Below are 15628 nucleotides of genomic sequence, written 5' to 3'. Positions count from 1 at the left end.
AGCAAAGAATTCTGTGCTTCCTGTAAGTTGCATGTGGCCTGGTCACAATCACTCATGCCAGTAATCCTAGCACTTTGGGAGGTCAAGGCAGGAGAATCCCATGTGACCAGCAGTTTCAGACCAGCTGGGGCAACACAGCGAAACCCTGTCTCAAATGTTCTTTAATAAAATTTTAGAATTATTAAAAAAGGAAATAAGAAAAAACAAACATAACTTGCACTTAACATACTAGATTTTAGTGTCCAAGTGCCTGGAAAAGAACTTTGGATTTATCAACCCCACTAGGCACGCCTTCCGTAGCAGCAAAGATGGAGCTCCAGTTCCTCAGACGGTGATGAGCCACAGGAAGGGCAGGGAGTGGGACCAGTGAAGATCCTCTTGGGCTGCCTGACTTCCCTCAGTGTACACATCAGCTCAGCCCGAAGTGGGGTGAAGATCTCCCAATTCACAGGAACCAAGGAATTCAAACTCTCCTCAGGGGCAGGATACGTCTCCAGGCTTAACTTGCTCAGCCCACTGGTGTGGCGCAGCAGGTCCTTCAGGGCGTCCATAGACATGCAATTTCTGCCAAAGTAGAAGGTGGTGAGCTGGGAGCAGCGGCTCAGGCCAGGCAGGATGGCACTGAGTTGGGAGTAGTGGATCTGACAGCCCTCCAACACGAGGGTCTCGAGAGAGGCAGCAATTTTCTCTAGCAGAGCTCCGAGGGGTTCAAGACTGATGCGGAACAGCAGCACGTAGCTGAGATTCAGATGCTTTAGGTAACCGAGGCTTGGGTACTGGGAGAGACACTTCATGTCTTCTTCTAATAGGTAGCCATAAGTTAACTCCAAGTTCTCCAAGGGGTTCTGGAGGCACCTGTGGAGATCAAGAAGTTAGTTCTGGGCAATGGTACCAGTTAGATGAAGGTGGTGGGGAATAACTGAAAGGGAAATGTCTGCTTCACCCAAACACAAGTTTATTCCCATCATGTGATGATGGTCCACATGCAAGTTGCTGTGTGATGAGAACTCTGATCATTCAGGGACAGTCCCAGTTTAGCCTCAATCCTTTCACCATTGCTTGTGTGATTGGTTCAAGGCCACAAAATCACATCACTAAAGCCTCTTTTCTTCATCTTTTAGCAGAAAACTTCATCTCTGGGCCACAGGTACCCGGTGGGAGATGTGCACGAAGAACTCAACTGAGCAAGGTCTAGGGTCATCAGCTAGGGCTACCTACTGGCAGGGGCTCCCTGACATGCCTGCATCTGCAAACCACCTATCACTTTTTACCACTCTCACGCCTACTCCCTCAGCCCCCGTTCAAGAAGCACACATTTCCCATGTCAGTTACCTTTCCTGGGGTTGAAAACAACCTTTTACAGACAGGGAATTACAGACAGGATCATTTGTGATCACTAAGCTGGTGAGGACAGAGATTCTACTGTGAAATGCACAGGTTGGATGCGCTGTCCCTCCTTTCATACCCTCCTCTATTACCTCTTTTATATCATATCAACTTGAAACACACTTTGTAACAAGAAATTCACATATGCACCCCCCAGTAGAGCTGAAACCCCCATGACCTGGCTTGTACATGATGTAGCTCTCTAGCCTCTACCCCAGGTGACCCCGCTGCCCTCATTGCAGAGATCCTGTGATAGCCACTCCAGAACATGGAGCACTGAATGGAACAATGTGTTGATATTCTGGTGTCCCCTTCACTGTGATGTCGCCACTGGCTGACACAAAAGTTATGCCTTCTAGCGTTTGCTGTAACAAAAAAAGGCTGTGCTGTGGTCTGCAGAGAAAGTGCACGATCCTTTCTCACCTGATCAGCTGTTCCAGGTGCCCACTGAAGAAGGTGATCAATTTTACTTCAAGCAATTGGAGGTGTTCCAGCCTGAGGAACACAGGCTGAATTTGGTGAGTAACCATTCCTCGAGGTCATTGTCCGACGAGTAATGATGGCACCTGGAGAAAATGAGTTTGCGAAGATTCTTCATCTCCTTCAGGTAACAAAGAAACTTTCTTATCAGATGCAGCCAGGACATGTTGTGAATTTCCAGCTCCTGAATACTATTCAGGTGGACTATTTTCAATGACTTTCTAAGATATTTAATGGGTGTTAGATAATTCACCAACTTACTACAGCACAGGTGTACTAAACCTCTCCTTTGGTAAACCCACTGGAAGAGGTATCTCAGGCATTCATCTTGGGGTGTTTCCTTGAGGCAGACGTCTATGAACACCTTTAAGGGCTGGTGCTCTCCCATCCTTGGATAGTCCTCTGCTGCCTGCCTCTTACTCATGGCCTCTGGGGAGGAGGACAGGGCCTAGCCTCCAGGCCATCTGGCCCAGAAATTCTCATCAACATCCAGCAAGTCAAGCACTTGAAGTTTCCACCTCCTATAGGTAAAGTAAGGGAGAAGCTCAGAATTTAGACGGACCCATCCCTGACTTTTGCTTTCATTCTCATTGCTCCCTGTTCTCTCTCTGACTTTTCTCAGTCCGTTTTCTCTTTCGATTCAGAAAAAGCAGGCTTCTGTTCCCACAGTGGACCCTGTATGGTGAGCAGTCCTTTCTCTGAGGATCTGGACAATGGCCAAAGCCTCCCAGAGCTTCCTCACCAGCACCATCAGAAGACTCTGGGCTACCCTGAATCAGGCTGGAAAACAAGCCGCTTTATTTTATTTATTTATTTATTTATTTATTTATTTATTTATTTATGGATTTTGAGACCGAGTTTTGCTCTTGTTGCCCTGGTTGCAGTGCAATGGTGTGATCTCAGCTCACCACAACCTCCATCTCCTGCATTAAAGCGATTCTCCTGCTTCAGCCTCCCGAGTAGCTGGGATTACAGACATGCACCACCATGCCCAGGTAATTTTGTATTTTTAGTGGAGATGGTGTTTCTCCAAGTTGGTCAGGCTGGTCTCCAACTCCTGACCTCAAGTGATCTGCCCGCCTTGGCCTCCCAAAGTGCTGGGATTACAGGGGTGAACCACTGCGCTCAGCCTCAAGCCACTTTATATAGGGTTAAATAAACCCCCTCTGAGGGGACTTTGTGATTTGTAGAAGGTGACTCCCCAGGCCCTTTAGTTAGGAATTGGGGACCTTCATGTCCCAACTTCACCTTTGGATGCAGAGAACCTAATTATAATGCATTTAAATGTAAAGCCTCAACCACCAGGTGAACCTGGGACGTATGTGACATGTATATTTGCTCACCATACATGCATGCATCCCCCCCCTGTGAATTTTCGTAGCTGCTCCAATAACCTGCTGAATATGCACACTTGGCGGCCAACAGGTTCAGCATAGTTCCTGGGTCACCTTCCCTCCCTCCAAGCGCTTGCCTCAGGTCCTGCCTGGAGGCCCATTTCCCAGCGAGCAGGTTGTAAACCTTTAGAAGAAATTACGCTCCTTTTTTCTAAATCTATAGACCCCATAATTTTTAGTGGACCTCATTGGTGTTAGAAGTGGGATTCAAAGGGGACCTCTGATCTCTTCCTGATGCCTCCAGAACCAATGCATCCTGCACTGGCAAGAGCCCCGTGAGCTCTTCTCAATTGCACCATGGGAAGGCCTCGGGTAAGTCTTCCTGAATTCAGATGTCCAGCTCTTAGGTGGGAGATCTCAGAGACTTTAATTCTTCCCAGCTGGTTCTCTCCAAACAGTTTCTGGAGGGGACCTTCTCCATCAGTTCCAGGTTTTGGGACCTATGGTGCCTTCCCTTCCCTGTTCCCTCTCAGTCCCTGTCCTGGCTCCCTAATTGGGATCTTGGAGGGAATCTCTTTGTTGGTCCTGGGTTTGAGGAGACTCTTCCAGTTCCCTCCATCTGGACTGGATAGAAGATTCCTCTGAGGACCCCTGCCTAGCAGGGAGACATTCAGGTCGGACTCCATGGGTCCATCAGATTTGGTGAAGATGCTCGCCCTCTAGTGGTGCTCACAGGGACGCCTGTGGTAGGTAAGTGCAGTTATGAGGGCCCTTAGTTCCAAGGGGACAGACTCAGGCCAGTGGCCATCAGGAACCCTGGTGACTCTTTGTTTAAAGACTGTGTCCTGTATTACATGGGGGGAAATCTATAAAAAACAGATGAAGTTCATCCATGTGATGACGGCACTGCCGTGACACACAGGTAGTGACCCTGGCAAAAGGAGGGTGACTTCATCCATATTCAATGTGTTTATATTATTGGTGGCAGCTCATGTTGACTGCCCAACATTTGCATTGTAGTGGCTATAAAGTGATTTCTAAGCACTATGTGATCAATAACCATTTACAGCCACCTGCCAGGCTCCATGCTCTGCTGTAGGACCACAGGGTGACAGAGACACAGTCCCTGCCCTTGAAGAAGCAGTCTCTGTCTACATGAGATTGTCAAGGAAAAAATCATTATCAAACACAACCTAGGCACATGGTCCAGCAGCCACGCTCCTTGGCATTTACCCAAATGAGAAAACCTAAAACCTGGATGTTTTTAACCACTACATTCGTAATAGACAAAACTTAATAGGGACCAACATATTCTTCAGCAGATAAATGGATGAATAAACTGTAGCACATCCTGACAGTGTAAATTATTAAGCCCTAAAAGACATAAAAAAAAACTTAAATGCACATAACCAAGTGAAAGAAGCCAACATGAAAAGGCCACACGACATTCCGGAAAAGGCAAATCTATGGACACAGTAGAAAGCCCAGGGGTTGCAAGGAGTCAGGGTAGAGTGGGATGGATAGAAAGAGAACAGATGATTTTTTTAGGGCACTGAAGCTACTCTGCATGATGCTATAAGGGTGAATACATGTCATCATCAATTCATCAGAACTCATAGAATATACAGCACCAGATGTGAACCCTTAATGTTAATTATGAACTTTGGGTGATAAGGATGGTTCGTGTGGTTCATGCATTGGAACAAATGGACCACGCTGGGGCAGGATGTGGATTCTTCAGGAGTCCGTGCTAGAGTGGGGTCATGAAGTATGTGGGAATGATCCACTTTCTGCTCAACTTCACTGCAACCTTATACCTGCTCTAACAAAATAAATCATATTTCCCTAAAAATATTGCACTTCCTTCCAGCTCCAAAATTGTATAAATTTAAATATTTTTAAATAAGAGCAATTCTTATTCATTGATCTTCAAAATCAGTTTTGAAGGTGTCATTTTATTTGAGACTCAACACCACATTAAGCATTTTCTAAACATACTTTAAGTTCTGGGATACATGTGCAGAACGTGCAGGTTTGTTACATAGGGATACATATGCCATGGTGGTTTGCTGCACATATCAAGCCATCATCTACACTAGGTATTTATCCTAATGCTAACCCTCCCCCACCATCCCCACCCCTCAACAGGCCCCAGTGTGTGATGTTCCCTGTATCCATGTGTTCGCATTGTTCAACTCCCACTTATGACTGAAAACATGTGGTATTTGCTTTTCTGCTCCTGTGTTAGTTTGCTGAGAACGATGATTTCCAGCTTCATCCATGTCCCTGAAAATGACCTGAATTCATCATTTTTTATGGCTGCGTAGTATTGAATGGTGTATATGTGCCATATTTTTTTTTTATCTAGTCTATCACTGAAGAGCTTTTGGTTTGGTTCCAAGTCTTTGCTATTAAGAACAGTGCCACACTAAACATACGTGTGCATTTGTCTTTATAGTATAATGATTTATAATCCTTTGGGTATATATCCAGTAATGGGATTGCTGGGTCAAATGATATTGCTAGTTCTAGATCCTTGAGGAATCACCACACTGTCTTCCACAATGCTAGAACTAATTTACACTCCCACCAACACTGGCAAAGCATGCCTAATTTCTCCACATTCTCTCCAGCATCTGTTGTTTCCTGAAAAATATGGAACTTGTCACGAATTTGCACATCATCCTTGCGCAGGGGCCATGCTAATCTTCTCTGTATCGTTCCAACTTTAGTATATGTGCTGCCCAGGCCAACACAAATATTTTCTTTTTTTTTTTCTTTTTTTTTGAGACGGATCTCACTCTGTCCCCCAGGCTGGGGTGCAGTGGCACGCTCTCAGCTCACTGCAAGCTCTGCCTCCTGGGTTCATGCCATTCTGCTACCCCAGCCTCCTGAGTAGCTGGGACTACAGGTGCCTGCCACCATGCCCGGCTAATTTGTTGTATTTTTAGTAGAGACAGGGTTTCATCGTGTTAGCCAGGATGGTCTCCATCTCCTGACCTCGTGATCCACCCATCTCGGCCTCCCAAAGTGCTGGGATTACAGTCGTGAGCCACTGTGCCCAGCCTACAAACCTTTTTAAAATATTGCACTACATACTTTAAAATACTAAATTCCCATTATAATTTAAAATTTCAATATACATATATTCAATATGTATAAAATTATATATATTCAATATGTATAAAATTATGTACATAAATTTATGTAAAAATATGTATTCAATATGTATAAAATTATATATAAATCACAATATTTATTCTCTATAAACACTTACATAACATCAGATTTTTGGAGATACCACTCAATATCATCCTGTTTGCATCAATAAATTACTCCAGATGGTCTGAGCAACCAGCAGACGGCGCATGAGTCTCATGGGTTGGAAATTTCTATCTCATGATCACCAGAGATGAACTCAGTCCTGCCCTGCCCATCCCAACCTCTGCTGGCTGCTGAGGCTCTGCTGTTTGGGGGAATCACGATTAAGTGGTGGTGGCGTGTAGAAATTGAGTCCCATTGCCTGCCCTGGGTTTCTGCTGCCTCCCTATTATCAGGAATAGAAGGTGAGATTGAAGTGTGAAGAATGCTGGGACTTCTATTAGGAGGGGGAAAAAAAAAGAACAAGATGCATGTATTGAGCTCTTACTGTATGCCAGGCCCCATTCCAAGTCCTGACCGTGCACCATCTCATTGGGTCCTACAATAGTCTCATAGGGTGGTGGCATCATCATCTTCATTTTACAGGGAAACTGAGCCTCTTGGCTGTTTCGTGCCCAACAGCACCAGCCCCTGAGTCCTCGGCAGGGTTCTACACTTAGGTGCCCTTTGTATAGGGTCCCTCAGCACAGGAAAGGTCACTAATTACCCACAGGCACTTGATCGTTATCCACCCTCTGAGGATGTGTGATTCCTACTGCGATGCACTAGTCTTCCTTGACAGGGAGAAAAAGGAGGAGTTAAGAAAAGGTCTTTCATTGATGTTACAGGTATTATATGCCTACATAATGTCAGCATTTTGCTAAAAGGGAATTTGGATGTCTTTATTGGCCACAACTACTTTAATTCAGCAAGGGCCGCTACCCACCACGACAGGCATGGGTTAGTGATGCCCTGAGGCTCCTGCTCATAGAGTGTGGAGCTCTCCTTCCAGGGCAGGGGCCACGCCTTGGGCAGTGAAGTCCTTTCCCAGCACAGGTAACGGTCAGGAACTGAGAGCTCTGAATCCACCCACTGAGAGTGAACAGGGTCTTGGCATTGGGACAGAATGAGGGCACCTGAAGGGGCTTAACTTCGGAGGCTGACACTCACTTTGCACTTAGAATGCTTCAGGCCCTGTGTGCGTCTCTCATGTGTATTAACCCATTAAATAGGCACAGAGAATAGCAAGAAGGTAACAGACGCACAGAGAGAAGAAAAGAAAAGGAGGGAATTGAACCAAATGATCAAATTCCATTTTGATGGCTTGATTTCCAGGAGCTGAACCTCATCAGTCACAGACAAATCAGTGCCTTATTAGCTCGATCAGTAACTGGACTTTTTTAGGTTTAAATTGTTTAATTGTTAAGCCATGTTAAGCAATTATGGAGGACACCAGATAGTTTCCACTCAGTTTCCCTTTATTTCTGACTGTTACTTTACAACCATCTGTGCAGGGGTAACCCTCTCATGTGTCTCTCCTACCTGATTCTCACTCTAGCAATTCAGATTCCCATTTCTGATTCTCTGGGACACAGGTCTCTAAAGAGCCCATCTACTCCAAGTCAACTTTTCCCCCAGTCCTGCCCCTCCTGCACCCTCATTCCTTTCCCATTCACACTGAGGAGGCATTTGAAACGATGGGTCTGTGCTCCCTTTAACATGCACTCATGGCCTAGGTTTCAGCTCCGAAATGACCAGAAGAAAGCTTTAAATATATCCACCCTGATGGCAGGCATTCAACAGAGGCAGTGACTGGGCTCCAGGTCATAGGAGGCCCTGATGCCACAGCGAGGGCAGGGGACGGTGCAGAACACAATGATCTTGGGCTGCCTTAAGTCCCTCAGTGTCTTCATCAGCTCAGCCCCAAGTTCAGCAAATCTCCCCCAGCAGAGAGCACCCTGGGTGTCATAACTCTCCAGAGGGGCAGGATACAGCTCCAGGCTTAGCTTGCTCAGCCCGACGGTGTGGCGCAGCAGGTTCTCAAGGGCGGCCATGGAGATGAGGTTCCCACAGAAGCTGAAGGTGCTGAGCTGGGAGCAGCGGCTCAGGGCAGGCAGGATGGCGCTGAGTTGGGAATCCACGATCCCACAGTCCTCTAAGTCCAGGGTCTGCAGGGTGGCCTCAGCTTGCTCCAGCAGAACTGCGAGGGGCTCAGGGCTGAAATGGGTCAGTGTGATGCCCCTCAGGTCCAGCTCTTTTAGCTGACGGATGCTCGGGCACCAAGAGAGATGCTTCAGGTCCGACTCTGACAGCAGGCATTCGGTCATTACGACTGTCTCCAAGGGGGCCTGGAGACACCTGGGAGAGAACAAGAAGGAGTTAGAGGAGAGAGGTGGGGATGACTTCAGGGTGAGATGACGCTCTCCATAACCCAGGGCTGCTCTGCTCATCTGAGGATAATCAGCACCTGGGGTTTGGGAATGGAGACTCTGTTCCTTCAGTGCAGTCCCAATCGAGGCTCAGTCCTTCACCATCACCGAGGTGATTGGATCAAGTCCATGAACTCTAAGGCTCCCTTTCCTCATCTGTCAGGTAGAAAACCACATCTCTGGGCCACAGGAGCCCGATGGAGACACAGGCATAAATGACAAACCCAGGCAGGATCCTGCAACATCAGCAGGGGTGGCCAGGTTGCAGGGGACCCTGACATGCCTGTACCATCAGCAAACCATCTATCACTTTCACCATTCTTCACTCCTGCTCCCTCGCCCTCTATTCTATCATCATGTATTTCCCATACATTAATTACCTGACCTGGAGCTCAAAACAGGGTGCTGACAGGGAAACACAGGATTTTGCCTGTTCACTAGGCAGGTGAGGATAGACCTCATATTTTAAAATATAGGAGTGTGATGGGCATTCTCTTCTTTAGTGCCCTCTTCACCTCCCTATTTCCCATCATCTTAACTTAGACACACATCCTCAGGAGGAATTCACAAATGCACTCTCACCAGATCTAAACCCTGCAGTAGCTAGCTTCCTAGCTTGGCACCTTCTCTATAGCATCTAGGCCAGGAGATCCCTCTGACTTTATTGGGATGGTTGTGTGATACCCGTATCAGGACAGAGCCACCAACAGGATAATGCATGGATATTCTAGTGTCCCCTCACTCTTACTTCCTCACAGGCTCACAGTGCATACCCACTGGTGTTTACTGTAACAAAGAAAGGCTCTGCTGTGGTCTGAAGAGAAAGCTCACCATCCTTCCTCACCTGAGCAGCTGGTCCAGGTGGCCTTTGAGGAAAGAGACGGAGTGCATAAACAGATTCTGGAAATAGTCCAGCTTGAGGAACCGAGAGGTGAATCGGGCAATGAACTGCCCCTTGTTGTCTGGGGGAATGCAGGCAGATGCATGGATGTTGAAGAGAACAAGTTTGCGGAGATTCCTCATCTGGCCCAGGTAAGGGGCAAACTTGACAAGAATGGACAGCTCCCAGGGGCAGCACACTTCCACCTCCTGGATACAGTCAAGCTCCACCATGTTCAGGACCTCTATGATACTGTGGATGGGCATTCCAAAAACCTGCAGCTCCTTGCAACACACATGCAGTAAGCCTTTTCTCTGCTTGCCCCACTCTAAGAGGTGGGTGAGGCATTCATCCAGTGTCCTGTTCTTGAGACAAAGGTCTATGAACACCATGAATGGCTGCTGCCCGCCTGTCCCTGGACAGTTATCTGCTGTTTGCTTCTGACTCGGAGCCTCCGGGAAGGATGCAGTAGCTCCAGACAATACGTCGCAGAAGTTCTCATCCACATTCCTCAGGTCCAGCACTTGAAGTTTTGACTGCCTGTGGGTAAAGGAGAAGAGAGGCTCCAAACTAAGGCAAGGACCTGAGCTTTTATTTACATCCCAGACATCAGCTGTTCTCCTCTCTGCCACTTTTCCCTCTCTGATTTTGTCCAACCCCTTTTCCCTCCGGATTTTGCCTCACCCCCATTGCCTGTAGCTTTCAGAGCCACTAGAAGAGAAGTTTCTGTTTTCTCAGTGGACCCTGCATGGTGAGCAGTCCTTTCCCAGAGGGGCTGGGCAATGGCCAAGGCCTTCCTGAGCTTCCTCACTGGCACCATCAGAAGCCTCTGGGCCTCCATTGTGCCCCTCCTCCTCCTGAAACAGCTGTCCCTACCCTGGACAAAAGGGCCCTCCCCACCTGGACACCTGGGTCACCTCACCTGGGGCGAACCTCTTGGGTCAGCAGCACATCAACCCCTTCCAGCACAGATTTTAATGACTCCAGATGAGGCGACTTCATCAGGGACCCTAGAGGGAGGTGGGTGAAGGGCCAGGCCTGCACCATCGTTTTCAGGGTTTCACAGCGTCTCCTGCTGAAGGCCTCCATGAACAGTGTGGGGAAGAGCTCCCCGGGCAGCTCCTCCACGGTGGAGATGGCCAAGGCCTGGTCCCTCAGCAGCCTCTGCCTTGCCAGCTCCAGGAGTCTGGGTGGGGCCCTGATGCTCATCTTGATGAATCTGCAAGGGAAAACTCTAGAGGACAAATCCAGAGAAAAGGCATCACTCTCAGGCCAAATATGATCACCTCATCTTCTCCTATTGCTAATCTCATTGCTCTGGTGGAGGTGGAAAAGCCCTCAATTCCCCCCAATTCCATTCTGCACTTGGTGGCCACAAATCTGTATCTGTGCCCCTGCGACTACCACAAAGAATGTCTTCCAAACACCAAGGAGGGGACAAGGTGGCCAGTGGCCCATTAATTTCTATGCATTGCTCCACTGAAACTCAGGATTACTGGGATCTGTCACTCAGGATCCTGAAAGCTAAGCTCCACCTTATTGAGGGAAATTTTTTTGTTACTTAACACCCAAAAACAATGAGAATGACTGTCCTGTGGCCCCACACAGCCTGCATTCTCAGTTTACACAATTAGCATGCTTGGGGAAGACTGAAGTGACTCCCTAAAATCAATGCCACTTGTTTTTATTTTGAAAAATTATAAGAGAAACTATAAAAGCAGTGTGGCAGTACTCTAGAGCATTTGGAAGGTACGGATGGAAACACTAAGTCTCAGATGAAGGATCCAATACGCATCCCTTCCACATACTCACAATCACCCACTTAGGGACAGAGTCTAAGGGCAGAGATAAATCCCATGTTCAGAACAAGACTTGAGAAAATCACAATACCACCTAGTGTGTGAACTGTAGCTGAAGGGCACAGAAACCAATAACTTCACATGTCAAGACATAAAAATTCATCCAACTGTAAATTTTTAATATCTTTTTTAAAAAACTGCTTCAATAAGAATTTTGAAATGAGAAAAATGAAGCAGAAATCAAAATTTGAGGGATGAAGTCAAAACTATATTTAGAGGAAAAATCAAAACCTACATCTGTTTAATTGAAAAAACAGACAGGAAATTCTCTGTGCCACTTTGGGCTGTGTGTCACCATCCCTGACTGGCTGGCTGCAGATCAGATGGGCATGTTCCTAAGGAGGTGGTGACTTACCAGATCTGGACTCAGTTTGCAGGGTGCTGGGACCTCTCAGAGAATCAAGCAGTAGCTCCAGGCACCAGGGCTTTGGGTCTGTCCTGTGCAAACCCAGGAGCATTTGTTGATGTTTCTAACCACACCCTCCCCTTCTCAGTCACCAGCTTCCAATCAGAAAGTGATACCTGATTAGATTCCCAAGTTCCATCTAGTTAATCCTGATTGAGTTTTACACTTTCTTCTGATTCATTGATTAAACTAGATGTGCATTTATGAAAGTGAAAGAATAAATAACAGGGTGAAAGTCCAAAACTCATTAATTCATTTATTCCCCAAACACTGATGAAGTTTGACTAACATGTGACCTTCATAGTGACATGGAAGGTTTAATCTGTTCCTGGCATTAGAAAGAAAAAACAAAACCTGATGATATCTTTATGGGAGAATCTGTGGCCACATCGAAATTATCAAAACGTTTCGTTAAGACAGTTAAAACAGCTTTAAAAAGACAGTGATGTCAACCCTAAGAAAACGGATTAAAAAGCTCCTTTATCCAATGGTCACCTGGGTTTTATGTTTTATAAAGGGGCAGGACATATGCGGGTTCAGGTTGAAGAGGGGAACCACTGAGGGTGTTATTGATCACAAGACTAAGGTCAAGGCTTCACTGCAGGAAATCAGGACAGAATGACAAAGTGAGGTGGGGGCTGGGCAGGATGGGACCTGGTGTTCTAATAGAACCCTGGGAAGGAACCAAGACATCATGAAACATGGTGGGTATTTTGTGGGCATCTCCACAGAAGGATTGAAAAACTCTGTCTAGATTGAGTTTAAAAATTAAAAAGGGAATAATTACAGAAGAGGCAGTGCAGACTCTTCAAACACAACATTGTCTTTGAGGGCAGAGGAGGCAGATACAGTCTTGGCCTCTACTACAAAGGAAAGCGTGTTTACTCCCAAAAATGATGGGCTCACCTCGGAAAATCAGCCTGGGAAGATGGCATCTGAGAATGTGAGCTGGGGCAGATGCCAGAGGAAGGAAGGAAGGGAGGGAGGGAGGGAAGGAAATAAGAAGAAAGAAAGAAAGAAAGAAAGAAAGAAAGAAAGAAAGAAAGAAAGAAAGAAAGAAAGAAAGAAAGAAAGAAATAGAGAAAGAAAAAAGAAAGGAAGAGAGAGAAACTCAGCCTTCCTGGCTTTAAGAACGGTGCACACATCTGGTTGTATTGTGTGCAAATGTACAAGACATTTCCCCAACAAAACCTGGAAGCTCTATTTCATGTTAAAAGATCTGCTAAGTTCAGGAATGGCTCCCATCCTAAGCAGGATCACACAGTCATTCTTCTGATATTTTAGGACACAAAGTAGCAAGAACGTCCCCCACCTCCAGAAAGTCCTCCAGGCCTTTCTCTCCCGTTCCATATGAAACCCAAACAGCTCGGAGATGCCACTGGCTTCCAAAACTGCAGTACTTTGAAGGATGTTCTCTATCATGGAATATTTCTGTAAATGTTCTTTCTCCACATTTCTGATCTCACTATCAATGCCCTGCTGTGTGTGCAATCGAGTTAAACTGAAACGTGCTAAGTGCGGCTTCTACTTCACCTGCCCTCACTTTGTGAGCCTGAGGCTGAGGGTGAGCTCAGCACCAAAGGTGATCGTGAGTGTCTCTGTTGATTGAGCATGCACAAGGCACAGCAGGGACTGGTACCATTCATCCAAGATCTCAGCTCTCCCTCACGAGGAATCTAAAGCATGTTGCTATATTCCCCATTTTTAAAGTGGTGACCCTGAGACTTGGCTAGGGAGAGGAGCCTGCCCATGTTCAGGCAGCAAATGATGGACAGACCCCTCAGGTGAGGGGCTCAGAGGATCCCCTAAGGATTTCAATAATCTAAATGTTTGAAAAGAACTGATTGACAGACTTTCCCTTCCTGCCCAATTCAGAAGGTCCAGCACCACCCCCAGGACCCCAGTGAGAATCCCGCACTTGGGGGCATTTCTACCACGTCCTGTCACCTGTTCTTCTCAAGGTGCTCATCTGCTGTCAAACTCAGAGCAGTCTTCAGAGCCCCTCTGAGAAGATGATCTGACCCCTTCTCCACTCACAGAATCTCCACCAGAATACCAAAGCTCCCCCAGGCCCTTGCTCAGGGTCTCTAGAATATTTCTGAGCTTCTGTTTCCCTCCTCCAGCCTGAGCTGTCAAGGCAGGCATCTCTTTATGCATCCTGGATACCTCAGCCCAAATCTCCTGAATAACAGAACATGGCCACAATGCTGGCAGACCCTCACCCCAGAGCAGTCATTGAGGAATTCTCCCAAAATTCTGTCGAGCTATTTTGGTGAACATGACAAGCCATAAAGCAGGGAGTTCCTCAGCTGCTGCTCTGGCCCTAAAGAGGCCCCTGGGACTGGACTGCTGGAGGGTGACCCTGCCTGGCACACAGAAGGAGACCTGACTCCTCTGGTCTTCCTATGGGTGCCAGGCTGAGAAGAGGTCCTGGGAAAGGTCCCAGTGCAGGGGCCTTCCCTTCCCAGGCTCCCCTGGCTCAGCCTTAGAGCTGACAAGGCTGCACCTGGAATGCAGTCAGTCTGTTTCTGTCCAAGTCAGGTCTCTTCTTAGCCTGAGCTGTTCACCCTCTGTGCATTTCTAAGAGTCAAACTCTCTGTTCTGGCCCTGTTGCCCGTCTCTGGTCTTCAACCGGGTCTGATTCCAGGTCAGATTCATGCACATCGTGTGCTAAAATAGGGGCTTCCTCTCTTTCTTCCTCCAATCAAGTCTGAGGACAAGGTCACCCTGAAAGCAGACACTTGATGCTGAGGGAGGTGCTCAGAGCCTGGGGTGGGAGGAGGTCTGCACCCTCACTCCGGGCTGGACGGAGCCAGAGGGACTGAAAGTAGGAATGGGGCCAAGAAGGGGAGTGACCAGAGGAGCTGATGGGGCTGAAATAAAGGGGAAGGAGGGAGGTGGCAGCAGAGCAGGCAGCCAGGTTCTCTGGCTCTCATAGAGCTGTGTCTCTGAAAGGCAGGGACTTCTGTCTGAGACCGTGGGGCACTGGGGCTTGGACTTGGGTCTGTGAGTTCCCAAGACACTTTATGTGCCCTGGTCTGCATGAGGTTTTAGTGACTGCCCTATCCTGCCCCAGGGGCACAGAGTCAGGAGAATGGGGAATCCCAGGAGAGGAAGAGCGGGTGGCGAGTGTCCATCCTGGATCCAAAGACAAGCAGCAGGTCAGAGGGAAGCAGCTGCGGCTTGAGGCCAAGGAAAGGATTCTCTTTGGAAATCATGCAGCTCCATCTTTTCACTGGTCAGAGCCTTATGGGATGGTGAGGACTGGGCTTTTCAGGAGGGAATGAAAGAGAATGGGGTCTGGCTCAGAGTCCCTGACATCCAAGTTATTCCAAACCTCCTCTGACAAGCAAAGGGAAAATCATGGAGGATGGAAGTCCAACCAAGGCTCATCTGGCTGCCCAGAGCTTTCCAGTGGATCCAGAGAGGGCACAATGATCCTCAGTCAGAAAAGTCCTCCAATGTCCAGCACTGAGACCCAACAGGAGTGCCTGGAGGGGACTCTCTGTGACACGTCTGAAGAGAAGATTCTGGCACATGTGACTCCTCCCACAGCCTCTGCCTCCCCCTGACTCCTCTCCCCTTGATTCATTCAAAGACCTTCACTGAGCACCTGGGATTGCTTCCTGCAATTCCTGGTGCTACCAGAGAAGACGAATAAAATGCAAGGAAGGTGGAAAATGAACTCAGCAGAGGACACCAGGCTCAGCACT

The 15628-nt window shown here is 47.5% G+C and overlaps 1 protein-coding gene, 1 non-coding gene and 1 pseudogene across 2 annotated transcripts; all 3 read right to left on the bottom strand.

Annotated features, from left to right (window-relative positions):
• Positions 1-281: 281 nt before the first annotated feature.
• LOC115933212 (PRAME family member 1-like) lies at positions 282-3300 on the bottom strand (annotated as a pseudogene).
• Positions 3301-5849: 2549 nt separating this feature from the next.
• LOC115932973 (U6 spliceosomal RNA) lies at positions 5850-5956 on the bottom strand. The gene has a single exon (XR_004069052.2). It is a non-coding gene; the product is annotated as a U6 spliceosomal RNA (small nuclear RNA).
• Positions 5957-7800: 1844 nt separating this feature from the next.
• Positions 7801-10878, bottom strand: LOC101150488 (PRAME family member 7). The gene is made up of 3 exons (XM_004024695.5): positions 10573-10878; positions 9615-10190; positions 7801-8699 (listed from the first exon to the last, which is right to left on the bottom strand). Exons 1-3 carry the CDS (start codon positions 10857-10859, stop codon positions 8138-8140), a joined length of 1425 nt encoding a protein of 474 aa, XP_004024744.4. The 5' UTR covers positions 10860-10878; the 3' UTR covers positions 7801-8137.
• Between the last annotated feature and the right edge of the window lie 4750 nt (positions 10879-15628).

Source organism: Gorilla gorilla, chromosome 1, assembly GCF_029281585.2.
Source record: "Gorilla gorilla gorilla isolate KB3781 chromosome 1, NHGRI_mGorGor1-v2.1_pri, whole genome shotgun sequence".
NCBI lineage: Eukaryota > Metazoa > Chordata > Mammalia > Primates > Hominidae > Gorilla > Gorilla gorilla.
This window is presented reverse-complemented; position numbering and strand designations above follow the sequence as displayed.